This window comes from Dreissena polymorpha, chromosome 13 (assembly GCF_020536995.1).
Source record: "Dreissena polymorpha isolate Duluth1 chromosome 13, UMN_Dpol_1.0, whole genome shotgun sequence".
Classification (NCBI taxonomy): Eukaryota; Metazoa; Mollusca; class Bivalvia; order Myida; family Dreissenidae; genus Dreissena; species Dreissena polymorpha.
This window is the reverse complement of record NC_068367.1, coordinates 61966937-61991768: the sequence shown is the minus strand read 5'-3', so window position 1 is coordinate 61991768 and position 24832 is coordinate 61966937. Positions and strand designations below refer to the sequence as shown.

The window sequence follows — 24832 nt, the reverse complement described above, 5'->3', positions numbered from 1 at the left end:
ATTTTGCAGGTGCGTGTTTGACAAAGCAAGATGCGATGACTTCGCCCTTCATGTCGTCGTGTGTTGAGGACATAAACGTGTTTTTGTACACACCAACACAGATCCATTAAACATATACCTCGAGTTACTGTCTCCGTTTTTAATTCGGTACACGTTTTAAGCAGAATGGTTAGTTTTTGTATACACTTTTATAATAAACATGCGTAGTTTGAAAAACGCTTATACCTTCGAAAAATTCGTAAATTGGAAACACATGCTAGAGCTTGTTCCACCATTTTGATAAAAACGCCACATAGGAAATCTTTGAATGTTTGCGTCCTAAAATTCAACATTTTGGAGAAAAACTTTTAATCGCGAAAACTTCTACATTGGGAAACTAGATGCCTGTATTTGCAACAGACACATGTGTGACCTCTTACCTTATGTGAGACCTTTAAACTATTGCCAACATTTCTCAAGGGCTACAAAACTTGTGCGCCACACATTGTCTCCAAATGGTTAATAGTACTCTCTTCAAATGGTTAATAGTACTCAGGGTGCAGAATCAACGGGGTTTTCAGGGATTTACACACAGGCTGGACAGAATGTAAACACATCGTTAAGAACTTTATTTTAGCAAATGTGTCAAGTTATTGAAATACATTTGCAAAACTGTTTAGTGCATAAAAGACAGTTTTTTCTTGCAGTTTGTGCCGATAACTTAATGTATAAGAATGAATCATGTAATACGTCTGAAATCGGTGACAAAATATCACGTGAAGTATACTCATGCAGTATACATATACTTTTTTTAGCTAAAACACAGGCTTATTAAATAAAGTAATTCTGATGTGTTTCACATTGCCACACATTGCCACAGGCAGCATAAAAATCTGTATTTTATGCACTAGTTGAAATTCTTAAGAAAACTTGTTATAAAAAATTATTTGGAAAAAAGCAGCAATTACCGGCGTTTTTACATCCATTAACGTTAACTTGGGTACCCAACAAAATCATGTGATCCTGCACCCTGTGATGGTAAAATATTTATAAAAAATGCTTTATGAAATTCGATAATAAAGTTACAGACTTGAAAAACGGTACCATGCCAAAATTGTAATAGTCTAGTGCATGCTATTTCTATTATTTCTTTTAAAATGAACTATATTCAAGTATAACCCGCCGGTTAAACACTGAGAAGTGGTGCCGGACTAGTTCTTGAGAATTATTGACATGAAAGTAGTCAGGCATACAAGTTTTTATGTTAAACTTGGCATTGACTCCTTTTTGACGATGATGGAACAGCATCGTCCAAGGTATCATAACCATAAAAAAAAATCACAATGGCGACCTATGTAAAAGACCGAGCCAGTCCGATTGAGATAACTCGATTTTTCAGTTACTTCCCTTTTGCATTCGCCACTGCGTAGGAGATTGCTCGTCATTGATAACATTCTCCTAGCAGAGTTGTCGTTCGTGTTTCAACATTCAACAATGGCCGCCCCCCTGAGAGTCTCGATTCAAAACTTTCTTACTGCATAAATTGGCTTGTTTCGCTATTTAGAAGCTGTCATTTAGGATATATGAATTATTTATTCACTAATTCTCCGCTTATGACAACAATAGTTGGAATTCGAAGGATATATACTCGATGTGAATGAAGGACTTTCTGGATCGTAACAACTTGACACGGCAAAACTGGCATACTGGTATTTTTAGTTATCAATATAAGTCACATTGTGCTTTATAAATTGTATTCGAGCATTTTGCGACTTATTGAATGACTATGATACCCGATATCAACATTTCATCGGGGATTTGCAGATCACCAAGCTGTCCTGAAATTCAACATTGATTTCAAACTCTTTACTGGTTCGTACCCTTTCTTAGTGTTAGTACTTTTTATCATTTTAAAGTTAAATGAACTGTGTCACAGTAAAAGAGACATTAAGGCGATTGTGGCTAGATTGGATCTAGATCAGCCTGCAGTCGCTTGAAAGTTGTTTGCTTAAAAGCGTTTTTCTGACAATAACAAATAATTTTATTGGATACTGATTTGACTGCGCTTTTCCTGTGACCCGGCTCAAATAATAGAATTGTCATTTATCAAATTAATTATTTCGAACATTAATCAGTTTTTTTGTCCCTCGGGATAAAGGACTCCAGCACTTTCCTGTTGAGAATTGAATACTGCTAAAGGCGATGCTAGGGGGCGTGAGAGATGTTGCACCTTCCAGTATCGCTCGATTGTTCATTGTCGGCTCGGGTACTACGTACATGTACCCCGGGTACTCTTAAGTATACTTACATGTATCCCGGGTACGTTAAATATACTAAAATGTACCCGGGAAATTTTACCCTAAATCAGTCGTTGTCGACTATTTTTTTGTAATAATTATATATTCACATGTATGTCAATTTTCTGTAGAATGGCCTCTATATTATCGGAACACATACTCAAAAAGCATGTTGATGCAGTGTTTTTTGAAGAGAAGTGTGTTTAAGATAATCGGTTGCGCGTTTTACGACATCGGATTTTGGGCGCGGGTACAGTCTAATATGGACCGAGTACAATTACGTTTACCTTACCTGGGGTTCATGTTAGTATACTTAGAGTACCCAGGGTACATGTCAGTATACTTAAGAGTACCCGGGGTACATGTAAGTAGTACCAGAGCCGACAATGACCAATCAAGCTCCATTATCCCTCATGAACCGACTCAAAAAACCGAGTCGAAAATATTTGACTTAATTTTTGGTTTGGTTGCTCTCGAGGGATCGAAAATGTCAGTATCTTCCTAAAAGCCCTACGGGTTTGATCCCCAGAAGCGACATTGAACACTAACATACTTTGTTATCTAAAAGGCTGCTAAACCTGATATACAATGATAATGTGAATTTTCTCTCACATGATGTTCATCAGTCATATTATGTAAAAACTTACAGCAGTAGTAAACAACTGGACAATAATTAATGAACGCATCTTTCATTTGTCTTTGACACTTTGATTTTGACATGGCCTAGATTTAAATATGTGACTGGACTTTACCAGCACTCTTGTAACAGAGCTGAAGTTTAAATGTACCATTGAAGATCACCTAAATCCAGATTTGCTATTATAGACGTGTGGAAAGTTTTAAGGGTGTGACAAGTAAGCAAAAATTGGTCATTACCCAGAGGCCACAACTGATCTATGACTACTAAAACAAGAAAAATCAGTGCCTGATTTAGATTTCCTTAGATAGTTCAATTAAAACTAATTTCATAAGCCTGGTCTCAGTTTAACGGTAATGCTACCAATGTGTCATCCAGGGCCTTGAATTTGAAATCTAGGACATGCATGGTCATTTCTTCATGAAATCAGGACACAAAATTGTATTTTAAGTCCTTAATTGGCCTGGCTATAGTTCTCAGATTATTATAAGCTCAATCAGTATATTTATATCATTATTTATGCTTTGTGTATTGTAAACATATACACAATCATGCAGTTACATGATAGCATTAAATAATATCAAAGCTACCCATACTATAAAGGTCATTGACAAAGCCTATGGTCAAAATGTGAACACATTGAGTGTAATTGCCCTCTCGTGTCAGCAAAAACAACACGTTGACAGGATGTCATTTTTGACAGTTCTACTTTCACTTTCATTTTGTGATATCAAACTATTAACAATTATGTAGCTAAAAAAAATATCGCCATTGCTTTTTATGCCCCCGGTAGGGTGGCCTATATCAGTTGAACTGTCAGTCAGTCAGTCAGTCAGTCAGTATGTAAGTCTGTCCGTCCGTCCGAAAACTTTAATGGTCATAACTTTTTTAATAATGAACATAGTAACTTGATATTTGGCATACATGTGCATCTCATGGAACTGCACATTTTCAGTTGTGAAAGGTGAAGGTCATCCTTTAGGTCAAATGTCAAATATAAAGCGTCTGTCTGTATGTCCGAAAACATTAACATTGACCATAACTTTTTCAATATTGGCGTGCATGCGTATCTCATAGAGCTGCACATATTGATTGGTGAAAGGTCAAGGTCATCCTTCAAGGTCAAGGTCAAAGGTCAAATTTTGCAATATTGAAGATAGCAACTCCATATTCGACATGCATGTGTATGTCATGGAGCTGCACATTTTGAGTGGTGAAAGGTCAAGGTCATCCTTCAAGGTCAAAGGTAAAATATATCGCTTCAATGCTGCGCAGCAGGGGGCATTGTGTTTCACAAACACAGCTCTTGTTTAATATATTTTCTGCACATTTCTTCAAAAAAAAATACATCAATACAAGATTTTCTTCGTTAATTCAATCATTCCTGACAGACTTGTGTACATATTTCGCTTACATTTTGACGCGCGTAGGTAGGACCGCATTACCGCTTCCGATATGTGTATTCATACTATTGCCTTCGAGGAACTTATCTGATGTTTGACGGAAAGGGCCGAAAATATGCGAGTGTGGGTCAAGTTCCCCACAGGTACTACTTTCCCGTTCCCCCAATTTTTTTTCCGTACCTCAAATTTTTCGTACCCAATTTTTTTTCGTAACCAATTTTTTTTTCGTACCTAATTTTGTTTTTCATTACCAATTTTTTGTTCGTACCCAAAAAATTTTCGGTCCCAATTTTTTGTTCCCAAATATTTTTTCGTACCCAAATTTGTTTTCATACCCAAATTTTTTTCGCAAATTTGTGTACCAAATTTTTATTTCGTACCAACATACACAATTGTGGTGATTGTGGTGATGTAGATAAACTTAACTTGATGCTTTTATATCCATCCTCTCAAAAGCATCGTCACACCAGTACTGTCAGTACTTTGATATTATTCTCCTTCCTAATAACAGGGTCAAAACATCAACCTGAAATTCCGCATATTGATATTGTAAAGCGTTTACACGAAGTTGCATTAACATTTATCCATGACGTTACGAAACTTCTTGACCACGTGCGGGGTGGCTTCCTCGTGCTGCTCTTGCAAATGGAAGTAAGCGAGTATGCGAACGGTATTGCTTTTGTTTTGCATATTGTTTTTCTTTTCGAAGGACAATTTGACCGAAGAACAAATATTTGTTTTAATATTTGATAAAACGGTGATTGTAGACTGACCACTCGTGCAAAGCAGCCATATAGTTGAACGCAAGTTCGCATCGCACGTGAAACGCGTGTATTACATAAGAATCACATAAACTAATATATCCAAGATATATGAAACGTTTCTGCATTTAGCATTCAGCTGATATCACTTGTTCTCGGTGAATAAAAAGATGTAGAAAACGCACGTGCCTGTTGAAACAGGGGACGACACGTGCTCATGACACGTGTGGGGAAAGACTCACAGGCTGGTTGCTAAATGAAAAGAGACTGCCAAGCTATATCACAGTGATATGAAGATTTATAATGCATTAAACCTAAGAAACACACGTGTGATCTGAATTAAGTACAAAGCCTATTCAAAGAAGTTTAAAGCCTATTCTAAGACACGTGCTCATGGCCGTGAGGGGAAAGGCTCACAGACTGGTTGTTAAATGAAAAGAGACTGCCAAACTCTATCACAGTAATATCAAGATTTATAATGCATTAAACCTAAGAAACAAAAGTGTGATCTGCACGAAGTACGCTCTATGATCCATTATTTATAATTGAACATATTTTACCATTCAACAAATTGCATTAGTGTTTAGAATGGATATCACGGTATTGTTTTTACTGCTTTCGTTGTTATCGTTGTAATGTATCTTTACTATTATCCAGGTAAAACTTAACACGTGCTAAAAGATATAACGATTTAATAACAATAATCACAAGCTAATTGCACTGAGTGTTCGTTCGTTAACAGTCGGACAGGCTCCGGGCGTCTCCTCTATACGCATGCGCAACGCGCTTCCCATGGGTCAGACGCAACTCTTCAGGTCAGCCACAACACTCCCCCTGTCTTTATTGTTGGAACCGCTCCCCGGACCAGGTACCACCGCCCGAAACAATATTCTGCCATTTGTCTGGTTGTGGTTTGTTGTCCTGGATTGCCAAACTGGCGTATATCGGGGACCATCCATTTCCGAGGTAGATCTACAGGGCAACCTGCCCTGTGGAGATCGCACCAGACAGGTTGACTGCGTTTCTCGTGGTGACCTTCAGGATGTGCTGCGTTGTCACCCCCTGAGGTTCCGCCAACATCGCACTCACATCCCCATCTTCTGTTGGCGCCGGAAATCGATGATAGGGCCTAGTGAAGTAAGGAGCGTGAATTCACTCCTGTTGTAACAAAAGTGGGTGTTGGGAAAAACTTCCAGCCAACAATCGACACGACTGAGTGAACGGCTCGCCCCCCGGATCCCACGGATATAAATCAGGCTGACTAGCCGATTCCATTCGATTGAAAACATGAGCTAACTGGCCGCTTGGATCGGCCAACTGTCTATCGTAAACTGTTGGCGCATGGACCTTTTCAAATTTAACCACCACGCTGTCACACCCAGGGACACGACAGGTGTGGTTTCTTGTACACCTATCCACCTGGCGCTGGCTCTCCAAGCTCTTCTGGATCTGGGACAAACTGTCCCTTCTTGTGGTCGTGCGACTCCGTAAAGGACTTGTATCCTCGGACTGGTCGCCCTCGACCCCGTCTCTTCTGGTGGTCGTGCGACTCCGAACAGGACTTGTATCCTCGGACTGATCGCCCTCGACCCCTACCAAAGGTAGACATCCAACCGCCCAGGACTCGGTATGACCTCCTGCCTTCTTGTCCGAGAAGTGACACTCTTGGACCCTAACAGTAGCTTCTACCTTGTCACCGCTGGAAGAACTGACATCCATCGGGCAAACTGCCGTCGATGACTTTTTATGACCCTTTCTCGGAATTGGCGTTCCTGACAGGATATCCGGATCCGGACCTATGTCCACTGTTCGTTTGAACATGATAACTTTTGCTACCACCGGTTTATCTCTGAATGTTGTATTCAAAGGTATACTTTCACCATTGATTAAAAGGCAGTCCGAGTGCAGATCAATCAATGCCTTGAAGTGCCGCAGCAGGTCATGTCCCAGCAACATCTCATCACTGATTGGCGCTACACATACCCCTTCCCTGGAAGACTGCTTTCCAAGCTGTACGTGTAAAGGCTGTGTCACAAATCTTTTGAGAACCGAATTCTTATCAGCAAGCTGCATGTTGATTTCCCTGACCTTGCCTGGTTTCAGCTCTAACTGGTCATAGACTGCTGAAGACAGTATAGATTTATCCGCTCCAGAGTCTACCCGAGCCCTAACCTGACGGTCTCCTATCAACATATTCACATACGAAGACCCTGCCGTCACAACCATGACTGCTGTGGTCTCCACTCCACTTGCTGACACGGATTTGCCCCCTTCCTTTTCAGCCGCCAATCCAGATGAAGCATCCTGCTGCACTTCAACCGGCACTAACAAATGGCCTCTTGCTACATCGGGCTGCGGTGCCTGGCCTTCGCTACCGGCCCTTTGGAGTTTAGTCTTCTGTGGACTCTTTTCAGCCACTTGACCTTCAGACGTTGATTTAAGGGATTCCTGGTACACCTTACAATTCTTTTTTATATGGTCCCTGCCATTACAATGAAAACATCTGAAAGTCCTCTGTGGGAACGTCATATCCTCGTTATTTCTTGCACTGTTTGATGCTAAACTATCTTCAAACTTACAAGTCAGCTGCTCGATCGCCTTTTTCAGTTTTTCTAATCTCACATCACACGGGGACTGAACCGCATTGACCGCTATTTCTTGATCATATTGCTTAGCCTTCTTGCCATCCACCACTTGAGTGGCATACTGATGGTGTCGTACCAGATCAACAGCATGCTGAATAGATCGTGGTCGTTCAAAACAGGCGTGTTTCCCTGCTTCACTGTCAATACAACCTTGACAGAACTTTGAAACTGCCTCCCTTTGACCAAACTGATCTGGAAGGTCCCTAAAAGCAGGTATTGCCAGAGTTAACACTCTATCCGCCCAATCTTCTAACGATTCCTCCGGTTGCTGTGTAGCCTGCTGGAACTTAGCTCTACTTGTCTCAGGTAGTTCCTTTGAACCAAAGCGCCTTTCCATCTTTCGCATAATGTCACGGAAAGAAAAACTTTCTCCCATATGCGTCTCGATAGTGAAGTAATCGAGAGCCTTCCCCTCGAGGCACCAGTTCAGGTAATCACGGCATTCATGATCAGACCATTTGTAGACTTTCCGATAGCTGTTGAACTTTTGCTTGAATGACAGCCAACTGGTTCGTCCATCATATCGTAGGTTCTTTGGCTGCCTCCTTGGATCACCGTGGACTCTAGAGTGATATTCATTCTCTGATAAACTATCAGATTCTGAACTGGAACTGTAATATAACCTTGATTGTGATGACCTTGCCCTGTGACGACCTTGTACATGACGATGCCGCCTCCTTGAAACACCGTGTCTTGACCCTGATCTCGAACTGGAGTCGCTGGAGTGATTCCTGTGCTTTGGCTTTTGTGATGGCCTACCACCAGATGGAGCATGACTGTAGCGGAAATGTTTACGAACTGACCGTCTGTTGTCGTCTTCATTTCCCGAGCCACTGTCGTCGTCTTCCTCTGATACCCTATCCTGTGACCGACGACGCCTAAAATGATCATAAGTCTTGGAGTGATTTCCCTTTTGCCTCTTTTCCACCCGCACCGCTGATTCATTGTCCGAGTCACTGCTCTCATTTCTTCTGAATTGTTTCTTCAACGGCTGTTCAACCCCCTGGCTATAAATTGAGGGCTTACAGGGCCTTTCATCGTGTCTTGACTGCTTTTTCTTATCGTTTTTAAATGGGCTGCTGCTCTTCATCTTCATATCTACCGCTACTGATTCCGCTTTAAATATCAGAAGCTATTTGTTTTTCAGATACATCATCAAGGCAATTCCGGGCCTTGCATAAAACTTCTGTGTATTTATTGCATCTTACAGTTCGGATCACTGCAGAAGTTTAATACCTAAATAGTCCAAACGATGTATTTAAACCAAATTATGTTGAATAATATTGTTAACCAATGTTCACTTAATTAATTGCAACAATAGCCCACCATACCAACCAAACTGGTCATAAGTATACGAACAGCCAAGTTCAACTCCCTCCGTCTTTACAACTGCAGCATAGTATCTGTTTGCAAACTGCAAAAAAAAACACCCTGTGTGCCCCCGAAAACTGCAAATGCGAGAAGTCCCTGTGCGCAAACTGCGACGTACCCCTGTGCGCCTCCGCAAACTGCGAATACGGCTAGTACATGTTCACCTGTGTGCTCATAAACTCGTGACGTCACAGCAACAATTTTCTTTTCAAGAGAAACACTTCTTAAACAAATTAATACTGCCAAACTGGCTCAAATTTGTTTAAAAATAATCTGTGCTGGTCGATCTGCACCGACGAACGTACTCTAGACGATCTCAGTTGTGAAATACGATGTTTCAATAGCACGTGGTTGCCAAACTGGCAAATGCAAAAGTTCTTAATTACCCGGAATCCCGCTGTTCTTTAAGTATTTGCCTCGTCGCCAATAATGTATCTTTACTATTATCCAGGTAAAACTAAACACGTGCTAAAAGATATAACGATTTAATAACAATAATCACAAGCTAATTGCACTGAGTGTTCGTTCGTTAACAGTCGGACAGGCTCCGGGCGTCTCCTCTATACGCATGCGCAACGCGCTTCCCATGGGTCAGACGCAACTCTTCAGGTCAGCCACAACAGTTGCAACAATAGACATAATCAATATATAGATGCATATGGACCTCTATTCACGCTTCAATGTCATGTTTATTATTGATGTTATATGTTTTGTACATCATCGCACCAACCACATTTACTGTTAAGAATAATTTGTAGTTGTAGTGATCATCTCACATAACTAGATTTCTTTATCACTTGGCATATGTTTTTGTATGGTGCCTTCAATGTTCATTTTTTGTACAGTTCCCATTTGGGATTACACCTTTACTAAAAAGTTTGTTTAAAAATATTTTTCATTTCACATAACATAGTAGAATATGTAAGCGGATCGTTTTTACAATTTTCACGATGTCACCTGTGTTGCTGGAATAACGCAGAGGACACGGGAGCTCAAATTCACTGACATTGTGCAACAGGAAGAATATTGTTATGATATCGCGGTCGATTATACAATGCGTCAAAATGAATCATGTCCAAATATCAAATGTTAACTTGTATGTCACTCCGTATTTTGACTAAACATATAAATAGAAAATACTTTTTTTTTGTATATATCCTCCAAACCAATAGGTTATCAATACACGCATTATTTGAAATAGTGTCCGAAATAACATTTTATTTTTGGGTAAGACACGGTAAACTGAGTCGACTGAAATAAAACTGACAATATTGGTCCATTGCTTTATATTAAAAATAAATTGAATTCAAGGCATGTGACACAATGTAATATTGTTATTGTTTCGTATTATTACGTATAGTCACTACTATGCTCGTTTTAATCGGTTTGTCTTGGAGTGGAGATCTTGGACATGCGGTGGTGGCATCCATATACGAGATAGGTACTGCACTTTTCCTAAAGACGGATTACTAACAAAACCGTGCAGCTGTCTTTAAATATTGTTAGCAAGCTTGTGTGTTTCAACTGTATTTGTAATGTACCTCATAGTGCGCCAGACAGTTGAAAGTTTATTAATTCGTTTTATAATTTTAACAAAACGTTTAGATGTTTCTTATTTGAATAGATACCCCGGTTAAACACTATAATATGATCTGAAATTAGATTAATTGCGATCAATTATGAATCTCGTGGGGGTTGTGTGCCTTCCAACGGGGTTATACCATGAAGTATTTAAATATAATTTTGTTTAAAGGCTTACAATGAAGTGATACTACGATTTATTTTGATTTTTAATACCATAGTTTTAATATCTATAATTAACATACTGCCATTTGGTGATATACCGTTTCAGAGAACGGCGTTTGTTCTGCTTAGAAATAGTGTTTGGCAAACGATGAGACTTGTACCGATGGGACCAAGAATCGAACCATATACTGCAAGTACACAGAAGACCAGAAGAAATAATAGGCATGGTCCCAAACATGAAAACAAAGTTTTTTCTAAACGCCGACACGATACTCCCTAGTAAACCGATGCATTCTATTTAGGAATAAATATACGGGATATCAAGGGCCAACGTTGTGGGACTTACTTCCATTCAATATGCTGCTTTCACAAGTTGATCCTATTTGTATTATTTATTTTGTTATCTACATCTTCTATATGACCAGTGCGATATCTACTACTGTTCAAATGGACATTTAATCAACGCAAATGTGCATTCTCGGAAAAAAATGTATTATTATGCGGGAAATACATACATCATCATTTAAAATGTAAAATCCTTTTTTTTTTGACTGGCGACAATGTTGGCGTAATCGTTTAGAAAACAACATATAAAGTAAAGTAACTTGGTTAAATAATGTTTCGAATCCAGGCTTACTAGATCGCGAATGCAATGGTCACTTTCATGCGGTATACTAAAATGATAAACTATACTTCAAGTAAATTACTAAATTTTTCCCGCGCCGGACAAAAGGCAAAACCGCCAACTGATTATTCTTCTGCGATAAACGCATCAAATATCTTTAACATAAATGAGTCATTTCTCGATTCCAAAATGAAAAAATACCTAATTTTCTGATTTGCATCCTAGCATATCTTACCATTGATTCAATCAAATCTCTCGACATACTGGACTCGTCTTACTGCTCCTTCCAAGTGGTCAAAGAATGGTTCAGACAAATGGGTAACCTAGAAAATATACGGAGAAAGAATATAGAAAATCAAAATGTCGTCCTACAGTTATAAAAATGAATTCAGGTCATTAAATGAGACAAAACATGAAGATAACGCAAACATGTTATCAATAATATGATTTAACTAAACATTACATTGAAAAGCTCAAATAACAGGGAAGCACGACTTTGACAAAAACTCTTTGATAAATGACCCAATATTCAACAAGGACCGAATGAACTGCTTTAACTGTCAGTGGTGAGAAAGATAAGAGATGTTTAATTTGAAAATGTGGTCACGTTTGGAGATCACCTCAGTGAGTACTGACCCACAAGTCGGTAAGATGGCGTTCGTACACTAAAGTAGCGTGGAAGCGTCAAAAGCGAGTATGAGTTTGGTTACTTTAATAGGTAGAGTTTTTTCTTTATTTGATTTTATTTTTTATAGAGAAACACAAACATTTCACTTCTTATTATACAGTTTCAATTACAAATGCATGTCGATGTTTGTTTTTATCTTTACAGGCTTGTTAACATGTTTAGTATTATTGTTGTCCGGTGCTGGACGTGTCATAGCCTCTGAATGTGTTTGCACACCCAGCCATGAAGCAACACCAGTGTACAGAAAATCAGATTCGTTGTCCGAAATAGTTGGTCATATTAGTACAAACACGTGTTTGCATGGTGAATTGGTAAAGGGAAAGGATTGGCTTTGTTTGTTAGGCAGTTCGGTAAGAATGATATTATAAGCTTATTATCATAAGGTATATTGATAACATGTATAGGCTATTAGGAAGATAAGTTGACGTTGTTGCATTTAATGCTTATTATGAACCAACTTTGCGCTTTTTGTGTGGAGATGTCTCTCTTGTTGCAATAATGACTAGTTTTAGAAATGCATTAAAACACTAACTATTTTATATTAAGGTGTCTTAAGGTAGCGCACCTCTAATGGCCACATATCCAAATATAATTTAATTAATTATTTTCCTAATCAGCATCATTTCACTGAACTACATGCAAATTTGTAGGTAGGCTTTCCATGCTTTTTAAAAAAATATACCGATTTTTTCAAAACCAAACTCACGCTCGACTTTTGTCCAGTTTATTTTCACCCCTGGGGTATATAAAAGTTCCATAATTCATTCAGATTTCCAAATATGGGCATGCAGTTGGTGTGTACATATGCAGTAAAGGTGTTTAAAGTTTAAACAAGATTAAATAAGTATTATTTTACAGACATTTATTTTTTACAAATTTTAATCTATGGAATAGCGCTATGAAATGTAAGTGATTTCAGCCAAGTAAAAATTGGGTCGGTTAAAAACAAAGTGTCATAAAATTCAAAATTGTATCATTTAAGTTATATTTTAAACTTTGTTTTTATAGAAACACTATATACAGCAAAAATACAAAAAAATAGACAGATTTACCGTTTACTTTTTGAAATAAGAATAAAAATGCAACATGCATCATTCGTATTTTCAGCAGTAAATTAATCAATTTAGCCATAACGTTGTTTTAATTTTAAAATTGAAGGATGTGCATACAATTTTCAAAATATTTAACAATAAACATAGCTTATGTGCTATATTAAATCAAATTACGTTAGAAAAGAAATAAAACGCGTCGCAAAAAGTATGCGATGTCGGCAGGAATGGAACCTGCGCGGGAAAATCCCTAAATATTACTAGGCCATCGCCTTAACCACTCGGCCACGACAACTTCACATCTGTGCAACCTTAAATTAGAATCCATAAGTAAACAGGTAAAAAGGCTCGCTCGATATTTGAAGAAATCGCGAAATCGTATTTTTCAGATGATAATTGAATCAAAGTCAATATTTATAGTGAAAATAATGTATTCTAAATGAATAAGTTAAACATATATCAAAATTCGAAGTTTGAAAAAAATAAAATGCATCTCTCGGAAATAAGCGATCATTGAAGATCGGCAATGATCGTAAAATAGATCGCGGGAAATCATAAGAGGTGCGCTACCTTAAGTGCGTAATTTATCTGCGTTTAACAAGGCATTTTAGGTCATTCGATGGCATGTTTTTTTTTTGACACTTTCATTTTAAAGAGAATTCCCCTTCTATATTTTCAGTACTATTATATCAACATAAAGAAACTGATAGCTTGCCCAAATGACAGAGAAATTGAACGTAAGTAACTCTTTAGTATTCATTAAAATTGTGAAATCCTAAGAAAGCTCCTTCGCAAACACTAACTTCCAGATCTACGGACACAAATATATATCTATAAAAAGATTCGGTAAATTATAATGGAACATCAAAGCATTAAATTACAACTAAGCTCCGTATTAAGCTGTTTGCGAAAATGGAATTATCATTAATTAAATAAGCGTCATACAAGTACGTTGATTTGCAACAGTGCGTTTTGTAGTCAGTGCGTCATCTATTTATTATCAGCAAACATTATCAGGATGCCGAAGAGAACCGAAGCAAACCACAACACTGACCATAAGCGTTTTCTGCTCGGTAATGTAATATCACGACTCTCTGACTCGAACTACGCATACAATTAGTAATAATATTGTCGACATTTGTAACGTTAGAATTAAGAGGAAATTACAATTCGCCGAGTTTAAGTACACGTGATAGCAATAATAATAATAATAATTAATGCGATAATAATAGTATAGTTGTGCCTTTGCTGTTTTTATTTCAGACAGTCTCAATCAAGCGCAGTGTAACTTTGATGTGAACTCGTTTTGCTCATGGCGTAACGTGCACGGTCTTGATGACTTTGATTGGGTTTTGTATGGATCATCAACACCCACGGACGACACGGGGCCAGACTTCGATCATACAACACGCAATTCCTCTGGTCGCTTTTTATTTTTATTTTTTTTTGCAATATTTCCACGAGTTTTAATGCATATGTTTATAGCATCAACGTTATGGGCATAACGAAATATTATTTGTTCTGAAACTGTTTATTTGGGCCAAGTTCGAATCTTCGTTACGTGTGTCCAAAGACTATGTCACCGGGTCAAATTTTGTTACCACGCTAGAAGTCACATGTATGACTCAATCTGCATGAAACTTTGTTAATATTTGTATCTTGAGCATTAATTGGTCTTTGAATCTGGACAACATGCGTCAAAAACTAGGTCAAAAGGCCTAACCTGAAATCAACCTTGTAACCACTAAACAAGCCACATGTATGACATAATTTTGATGAATCTTGGTCGTTTTAAAATGTTTATCTTATATGAACTTTATGATGGAATTCGTATAAAAAAAATTCGCTTAAAAATTCCCGAATCTTAAATAAATTGTTACACTTGATACATTGGACGCAATATGAAAACATCTTGCCTGTCGATAATTGTATGCTGTCAATTAATAACGCATATATTTAATCTTATGTATGAAATTAATCATTTTATTAATACACTTCATGAATGTTTTTTTACATTAGCAATTCACTTACGAAGTAGGTTTGAACGGAAAATATTAATTTCCGAGCATGTTTTGATGGATAGCCAAATGAGTTCCAGTGGTGTTTTACGTGTTTTATGTCTTACATTAGCGATGGGCACAAGGGAGGCAACTGCGTACGTCTCATTTATTTCTGAAAAATTCCTGCGCGAAATCTCGTTCATAAAAATAGTGCCGATAGGGGGTCGGAATTACGTCGCTTTTAAGGTGGTTTTCGATTGGATATGGTTAAAATAACCACTAATCATATAAGTTAATACATTTATGTTCGCGGGCAAAGCACTTTCGTTTCCACACAGTTGCGTAGAAGATTAAAAGAAAACCTCAGAAAATTTCCGAGATCGAGAAAAATAGGTAAGATACATTGCCCAGTAGAAAAATTGCTTTTATTTTGTAGGTTAATCATTCTCCTTTCCATTCATGCCACTAATTGCTTTGCAAAATGCCGTGATTCTGCTGGTTGTTGCTAATGTATGGACCGGTTTCATGAATGGCAAGATGGCCGCCGTTGTTGACAATTCATACGACGTTAATATCAATTGTTCTTTTTTTCCTCTGTAAAGTTGCCAAAAAATGTGTTGTACGTGCAAAACATCATTGAAGGATATATTTATGCCGACATTATATCGTAATGGTAGATTTCATTCGTATATCTGTAAATAGACGTTTCGATAATACAAAATACAGACTTGCACAATTCGGACAGCAAGTATTTCGGATATAGCATTAATGATACAAGATACAAGAATCTTTATTTAACGTCAGATGTGAACAACAATTCGATACAGTCACTGTATTTTAGTTATATTATGTAGATATATTATTTCTTTGATTTAAATTATTCTTTTTGCAGACATATGTCTGATACTAATAAGTCAGAGTCTCAGGATTGGGAAGAGTTTGACTCGGAGTCTGACAGTGAGCGTTCGGAGCCTGACAGTGAGCGTGTATCACCGCAGCCAGGTCAATTTAAACAAGACCGGGCTGCAATAGCTGAAAAGTTGAAGATTCCGCGTCAGGTACTAGATAAAAAATAATTTGCAATGTTAACCAATAAATATTTTTCTTAGTATATAAATGACATTTCAGCAGAATGACATTTTGAAACATAAACCCCATGTAATTTTATTTTATGGCAATGTATCGGTCATTTTGAAATACATTTATTATCAACATTAATTAATCATCATTATTGTAATTCACTAATGTTTATGCAATTGAAATATATACTGTTATACTTTTAAGAAGTCAGATATCACAAAATGTAGTTTAAGAAGACAGATATTACATAATTGAGTTTAAGAAGACTGATATCACAAGATAAGGAAGAGCAGTCTTTTTTTTTTAATTCTAAAGCTGTAGCCTAATCTAGTCTACAATCCCTCAGAAATTTTCATAAAAAGGTTACATGCACTTATCCCAAAAAAAGAAACTTACACCTGGAAATTTCATTCCACTATGACTAACATTGCGTGAGTTGTATCCCCAAATTTTGGGTTTCACACACTTTTTCCTATATAATATGAAGGCTAAGGCCCCCTCCCCCAACAGCCTTTAAAAAGCCTTGAATGGTAAAAACAATGAACCTTTAAGCTATTTTCCGTTTAAGAAAGTCCCTTCTTAAAGAAAATCCAGTTGAAGCAGAAAGTGTTGTCCCTGATAAGCCTGTGTGGACTAAACAGGCTAATCTGGGATGACACTTTAGGCTTATGCATTAAGCCCCGTTTTCCCAGAGTGCGGCTCAAATGTTCATTTACATGTTACAGATTACCGCAAGAAGCTGCCGTTTGTGAATGCGGCCCCGATAGAGGAGATTGAGGCAAAGAAGCTGAAGGCAGCAGGAGGAAAAAAAAAGAAATCAGGAAGAAATCGCCATAGGCGATAACTGAATATAAGATTTTTTAAACCATTGGATAGGTTTGTTATTCACCTATCTTAGGAAAAATACTTACAGATCCATTGAAGTTCAAATAACTAGTGTTAGGTCTTATTTAAATAAGAAGAATTTTGGTTTTTGAACCTATTTAATGAAGCAAATGATTTTACTTTTGTTAAACATGTGTGACAGTGAACTATTGTCTTCATGTTAACCTTATTTAAGTATTGGCTGTTGTTCTTGTGGTGTATTTATAATTTGAGGACTTATTTTACCTAATGGACAATTTATTTTAATTGAGTGAACAACATATAAAACTTGTCAAAACTATTGAAAGCCCCCATAAGAATTTCACCGTTTTGTAGTGACCACTATGTCTGCTCATGACACTGTCGGTCTGACATGTGAGAGTGCAGTTGAAGTAAATTGATTCATCAATCGTCATTTATGAAAAATTTCAATCTTTGAGATTAGTTTTTGCCTATATGCTACCTTTGACTGACAAAAAACCAACATCAACAATGTTTTTTTTGTTTTTTTATTTGAACAACTCGTCATCGTGATTGGGAGGCATGTGTCATTTTAATTCATCATTATGTAATGTCTGGTAATTGGACATTTCACAAGTATTTATATATTGTGTATGCACAACAAATATAAATTGTGTCAACAAATTATGTGTTAGTTCCACATTAGTTATCATTGAAAATAAAACCTTAAAAAAGCTGCAGGATTGTTGTTGATAGCAGTAAAGACAAAGGCTATTCACGCACATAAATATGTATTTGTATGCCCCCTTTTATTTTGCCATAAACTGTGCAGTAAAAAGTGCAAAACCAATAAAAAATATTTGTTATTGATATGTATTAATGTGTTTTATGTCTAAAAAGGCATTCACATAGATAAAAATAACTTATAAATGGCCAAAATAGCTGGTTAAATGCAAATGTCAGTTGTTTGCTGGCAATGAACCAGATTTTTGGCTGAAAAAACAGCAGAAAAATGCACCTATTTTTTTACGTGTTTTAAAAAAATCATAAAAAATCTATTTTTCATCCAAATAAAAAAAGAAAGACATCATTATGTTTGTTTTAAGTAGTATAACATCAATGTCAAATATCATTCAAATATTCCCATTTAAAAAAAATCATTGCCTCTTGCTACTTACATTAAAATTAAAACTACCGAAATCTAAAGGATGTTTTTGTAAATTTTCTAATTAAAACCTTCTCCAAATAAAACATGTTGCGTACACTGTCCATTCGTTAAATATATTGTACCTATAAAGGGCAGATACAAACTATGAATGCTTAAACATTATAGTGATATGTATTTTGTATTGTTTTTTAATGTTACGTAATAACACATATATTCAATCCAGAATGAATTATGCAATTTATATTCTTTAAGTTCCTATACCATATTGACTTTCAGGATCGTACATATTCACAGAGTCAAGTGCTCCGCGAAATTTGTTCGATACAGCTTGGATTAAAAGTCCTACGATTGAGGTGACTTCAGACCCTGTGCATTGCTTCCGGTTCTGGTACCACATGTATGGATCTTCGATAGGTCGACTTAACGTCTACCAAGTTACCAACGGTGGGTTACCTGGCAAGGTTGTTTGGTCTCTTACTGGCGATCAAGGTAACTCGTGGAAAGAAGGACAAGTGCCACTTAATTCCAATCAAAGTTATTCGGTAAGAACTGCTGGAATACTTATTTGACCGTTTTCACATGTTTTATTCAGGTATTGTCTACATAAACGAACTGGAAAATCAAAAAAATGCATGATTTCACATATATCTTTCGTAGATTCTCCTAAGTGGGGTAATAGGCAATGGCTATCAAGGTGACATTGCTGTAGATGACATTAATGTGTCGGTTGGTTATTGCGAAGTCAAACCATCCAGCGCCTCAAGGACTGACGTCACAAACACAACAACAACACCCGGTGCATACTTTTTTTAATGTACCTTTATTGCTAGAAATACACAAGCATAAATATCAGACAACGAAAGTTTAACATAAAAAAACATATAACAAACAAAAAGTATTATACAATATACATACTATTTATTCACTTCTTTTAAGTAAATGGCCATTGGAGTGCGGAATTTTTTAATTGACTACATATTAAAATCTTAATGATTTTTCTCGTATTTAAGTTCGAAAACAAAAACGAAATTCAGACAACGATCGACTATGCCTCTAAAGAACTACGTTTAAGTTCTTTTACAATACTGGTTATGCTAATTGCAAATAATTGTAAAAAATACGGTATTTTAGAACTTTTCATTTTTTCGTCAACCGCGGTTGACGGTCCCTTTAAGGCATTATGTGGATACTATTTTATGAACTTCACACACTACCGTTCAAACGATTATTCCAGTTTGTATTTCATGAACTCAGATCAAATGGATTGGAATGGAATATTGACTATTATCTGCACAAGCGGCCATATTGGCAGTCATTTTGGGTATAATATCTGTTTTTTTATTTCGATAGATTAATTTAAAAAACATTTACCATATTCACATAATGTTATTTTAGATTGAACACATGCAAAATAATGGATAAAGGCATATTTATATAAACACATAGGTCAAAGTGCAGACACGGCGGCTATCTTTGACGCCATGTTTGATTTATTTAAATCCTCAATGATGCCAGCCCGGCATCATGCATATTCTTGATTTGGAATATGTTTCAAACCAAATATCTATTGAACATAAACTGTACACCGAAAGTCCTGTCCTATTTCATATTTTGCCGGACTGTCACATTTATAACGAGTTAACTATTAATTTAGTTGCGAAAATATATATTGTTTATGCGTTTAACAACAACGTTGGCTTTTGATAGTGTTGCATAGCATCACGAAGAAATAACACAGACCGCAGTTGTATTATATGAAATGTGATCAAGAGAGTGCTGCTTGTAGAGACGTTATAGGTGTTAGATATATCAAGCGTAAGGTTACTCTGTGTTGTAATATATGCCATAAGCAATATTTGACGGACTACTTTCCAAAATTTCCAGATCCTACCCCTGTATTCTTTAAATGCAGATTTTTTTCTTCAATGACGATGAAAGAACATAATTGTTAGGTATTGTATGTATATATGTATGGACATTTTTTTGTTAAGCCAAAAAACATATACTCTTATTCGCATGTTCACAACTGAATTTGAAGTATGGACACACATACGTATCTTGGATGCATTGCACTTATTTTACAAAAGGCTTCTGTATATTTTATTTAACGGGGCCTTTTCACGTTTTGGTAAATTGACAAAAAAGTGTTTCGGATTCAAAAATGTTCGTTTTAGTTATGAGGAAACAGTAATACCGAACATTTACGACGCTCTAAAATATCCATTCCATTATATTCATCTTTTGACGATTTAAAAACCTGAAAATTATAAAGCGTTGCAACGCAAAGCGATTGAATAATTTGGAGAATTCTGTTGTTGTCGTTATATTTTGTGATACTACGAGCATTGCTTATACAAAGTATAAAAATACATCACTCATTGCATGAGCACGGATGGCCCTGTGGTACAAGCGATGGACTTTTACTCAACGGGTCAGTGGTTCGAGTCAAGATGAGGGTTACTTTTAAATATGCGATGGTTAAAATTACTTTAGCTTCATAACAACCTTATAATAAATCAAACATTTGATATAGTAATAATACTGTTGGCGACAAAAACATGTTTACCTAATGAATAATGTATAATTGTTAATGTTTTATTGAAAGTACGTGGGAAGTAAGTCTCGTATCTGTAATATTTATATGCAATGTCAAAATCGTAATTATACTTCACGTTTAAAAAAAATACTTTGTATAGCCTGGTAGTTAATGTGATCGATGGATATTATTGCCATTGCAAATGTGTAAATAAAAACTTACATAGCGCGAGTTTAATTCAATGGAATTTACATTTGGCAATCTCGCGATTATGTTTATAAGACATGTCATTTTTTACGATGCTGCGAAGCAGCTCGTCGAAGTTATAATACCATGAACAAATTCTTCACAATGGCGACCTATGTAAAAGACCGAGCCAGTCCGATTGAGATAGCTCGATTTTTCTAATCGGCATACCTCGCTGATTAGCATTGATAAAGGTACAGGGAGCTCAGCTACAAATAGGACAGCATATTCTGGGAAAAAGATTTAATAATAGTTTGAAAACGTTAATTTTAAATCAGTTATATTCAATCCATTATATGTTTATAGATCAATTAAACAACTGTGCATTTTCTGTATTGTATTTGACATTTGTCGTGATTCTGTAAATAAATTGCGAAACAAAACGTGTATAATTAACGTTTTATCGCGATTATGATTGTAAAGAAAACGAATTATTTTGAACCTGCCATTTGTAAACGTTATAGCGAGTATGGTATATAAACAGCATAAGAGCCGTACGACATCTATGAAACTCGCTTTTATGCGTGCTCTCTCATTTGCATATTTGATAAACTTTTTAAACAGAAATTACAGAGCCACATCTGTGCACACACTATGTTTGATAATTCATTCGTTTGTTGGATATTGTTTGCTGTTTTAAACACATATTAGGTCATATCGCGGAGATTTAGTTAACCTTACCATGTGTTCATGGGCGAACTCACGTATTCAAGTCGTATTCGACTATGTGCTCATACCTACCTTCGGGAATCATCATAAAATTATTGCCGTACTTAACGAACAAACATGCCTAAGCTTATTGAATTAGAGAAAAAACAAAAATCAAAAGAAAATAATTATATGTTCATGCACATTGGCATGTGAAATCACGTCCGTACACATAACATCATTAACTTAGGAAAGGAAACAACGAAATATAAAGTTTTGTATGATATACATGTGCAATTTAAGAGCATGATGTTATTAAAGAGCATGTCAAGTTTTGAATATATCTGCCACGTAACGTAATGTAATAACCCACAAACGTTTAACTGTAACAGAACGTTTTTTTTTTAAGAAAATACACGTCGAACATCCTGTTAAAGATATTTCTTGTAATATTTGATCAAGAATGAAACCCGCCTCCCAGTTTCGCTGAATGGGTCAAGTTCCCCACGGGCACTACTTCCCCGTACCTCCAAAGTTTTTTTTCGTACCCAAAATTTTTCGTACCCAATTTTTGTCGTACCCAATTTTTTTTGTTCACAATTTTTTTTTCGTACCCATTTTTTTTTCGTGATGTAGATAAACTTAAAATGATGCTTTTATATCCATCCTCTTCAAAAGCATCATCACACCAGTACTGTCAGTACTTTGATTTAAATAACTTATAGTTTACATGCGTTCTTCTAATTGTACAACATCGACCATCTCAAGCAATTATTTTGTGCAATATGGCTTCTACTTTAGATCCGCAAATCAATGCCACAGAGATGACGCCGTTAATCGTCGATCCGACACATCTCACAACGAAGTCAACCACTCATATGACGTCACAAACAACCACACACTTGATGACAACGTCTACAACCACTAAGCCTTCCACATCTACTTCGACCACTAAAGCAACGACATTAACGCCTAAGACCACAACCATCGTCACGACGACATCAACCAAGTCAACTTTTGTGACGCAAACCATCACAAAACCCCTTCCGACAACAACAACAATGGACCCCGTGTTTATATCGTTTTGCGAGTATAAACACATCATCGAATGCCCAGACGAAGGTACTCCTGTTTGCGGCACTAACAGAATAAAATACTCTAACGAGTAAGTCAAAAACACATCTTAGTTGCTTGTGGATCGAAAAAAAATCATATCAACATATTTATTGCTATTTGGAATTCCTAATTGACCACTTGTTCAATGCAATATTTGTTATATCACCTTTTTTCAGTAAACAATTCATTATTATTATTTTTTTTTTATTTTTTTTTTATTACTATTATTATTATTATTATTATTATTATTATTATTATTATTATTATTATTATTATTATTATTATTATTATTATTATCATCATTTTTATAACTTATTATTAATATTAGTAGTGTAACTATTATTAGTAGAAAGGCGCCAATCTGTCATTGCCTGTTCGTTTAACAGTAGGTTCTTTTCTTAAGCTTTCAATGTTCACTTAATGTTTAATGTCTTATACGTTTTACATATCTGACTCGAGTTTTTGTTGGTGCCCGTTAATCAATCGCTTATATTTTTCATTTTTATATACGCGTACACATCACGTCATATGTCACGTGATTTTGCAGGTGCGTGTTTGACAAAGCAAGATGCGATGACTTCGCCCTTCATGGCGTCGTGTGTTGAGGACATAAACGTGTTTTTTGTACACACCAACACAGATCCATTAAACATATACCTCGTGTTACTGCCTCTGTTTCGGTACACGTTTTAAGCAGAATGGTTAGTTTTTGAATACACTTTTATAATAAACATGCGTAGTTTGAAAGACGTTTATACCTTCAAAAGATTCGTAAATTGGAAACACATGCTAGAGCTTGTTCCACCATTTTGATAAAAACGCCACACAGGAAATCTTTGAATGTTTGCGTCCTAAAATTCAACATTTTGGGAAAAACTTTTAATCGCGAAAACTTCTACATTGGGAAACTAGATGCCTGTTTTTGCAACAGACACATGTGTGAACTCTTACCTTATGTGTGACCTTTAAACTATTGCCAACATTTCCCAAGGGTTACAGGACTTGTGCGCCACACATTGTCTCAAAATGGTTAATAGTACTCTCTCCAAATGGTTAATAGTACTCAGGGTGCAGAATCAACGGGGTTTTCAGGGATTTACACAAGGGCTGGACAGAATGTAAACACATCGTTAAGAACTTTATTTAAGCAAATGTGTAAAGTTATTGAAATACATTTGCAACACTGTTTAGTGCATACAAGACAGTTTTTTCTTGCAGTTTGTGCCGATAACTTAAGGTATAAGAATGAATCATGTAATACGTCTGAAATCGGTGACAAAATATCACGTGAAGTATACTCATGCGGTATACATATACTTTTTTTAGCTAGAACACAGGCTTATTAAATAAAGTAATTCTGATGTGTGTCACATTGCCACAGGCAGCATAAAAATCTGTATTTTATGCACTAGTTGAAATTCTTGAGAAAACTTGTTATAAAAAATTATTTGGAAAAAAGCAGCAATTACCGGCGTGTTTACATCCATCAACGTTAAATTGGGTACCCAACAAAATCACGTGATCCTGCACCCTGTAATGGTAAGATATTTAAAAAAATGCTTTATGAAATTCAATAATAAATTTACAGACTTGAAAAACGGTATCATGCCCAAATTGTTATAGCCCAGTGCATGCTAATTATATTATTTCTTTTATAATGAACTATATTCAAGTATAACCCGCCGGTTAAACACTGCGAAGTGGTTCCGGACTAGTTCTTAAGAATTATTGACATGAAAGTAGTCCGGCATACAAGTTTCTATGTTAAACTTGGCATTGACTGCTTTTTAATACGTCTGACCTACGTAACAGTAATTCTTCTAATCAAAATGCTCCCGAACTACTTTAACAATTTTGCTAAAGTGAAAGTAAAATCTTTCCGACGTGTGGAAAAAGATGCGAGCGATGAGCGAGTCCTTTGCTTGTGACGAAAATGTACGAGCAAATGACGAATATTCCGAATAGCAAGGGCTTGGAAAGGCCGATAACCATGGCAAACTTGAGGATATCTA

At 36.4% G+C, this 24832-nt stretch overlaps 2 protein-coding genes and 2 long non-coding RNA genes across 7 annotated transcripts in view; all 4 read left to right on the top strand.

Moving 5' to 3' along the window:
* LOC127855688 (uncharacterized) overlaps positions 1–23483 on the top strand; it is a 32256-nt gene extending 8773 nt beyond the window's left edge. For 2 of the 3 annotated variants that reach the window (XM_052391470.1, XM_052391471.1), the window contains exon 7: positions 10–123. In XM_052391470.1, coding sequence (XP_052247430.1) covers positions 10–67 — 58 coding nt within the window. In that variant the 3' untranslated portion in view covers positions 68–123. Of the gene's footprint in view, positions 1–9; positions 124–23367 lie in introns of those variants that run through there. The other variant, XM_052391473.1, reaches the window with a different exon arrangement.
* LOC127855689 (uncharacterized) lies at positions 12045–13931 on the top strand. Its single transcript, XR_008037639.1, has 3 exons — positions 12045–12182; positions 12297–12502; positions 13881–13931. It is a non-coding gene; the product is annotated as an uncharacterized LOC127855689 (long non-coding RNA).
* LOC127855687 (MAM and LDL-receptor class A domain-containing protein 1-like) lies at positions 13934–22888 on the top strand. The gene is made up of 6 exons (XM_052391469.1): positions 13934–13938; positions 14206–14274; positions 14465–14623; positions 18551–18816; positions 18932–19070; positions 22506–22888. Exons 2-6 carry the CDS (start codon positions 14220–14222, stop codon positions 22871–22873), a joined length of 987 nt encoding a protein of 328 aa, XP_052247429.1. The 5' UTR covers positions 13934–13938; positions 14206–14219; the 3' UTR covers positions 22874–22888.
* Positions 15338–17089, top strand: LOC127855690 (uncharacterized). Of its 2 annotated transcripts, none has more exons than XR_008037641.1 (3): positions 15338–15594; positions 16094–16259; positions 17007–17089. It is a non-coding gene; the product is annotated as an uncharacterized LOC127855690 (long non-coding RNA). The 2 variants fall into 2 exon arrangements; XR_008037640.1 differs by having other exon boundaries at positions 15341–15874.
* Positions 23484–24832: the final 1349 nt, after the last annotated feature.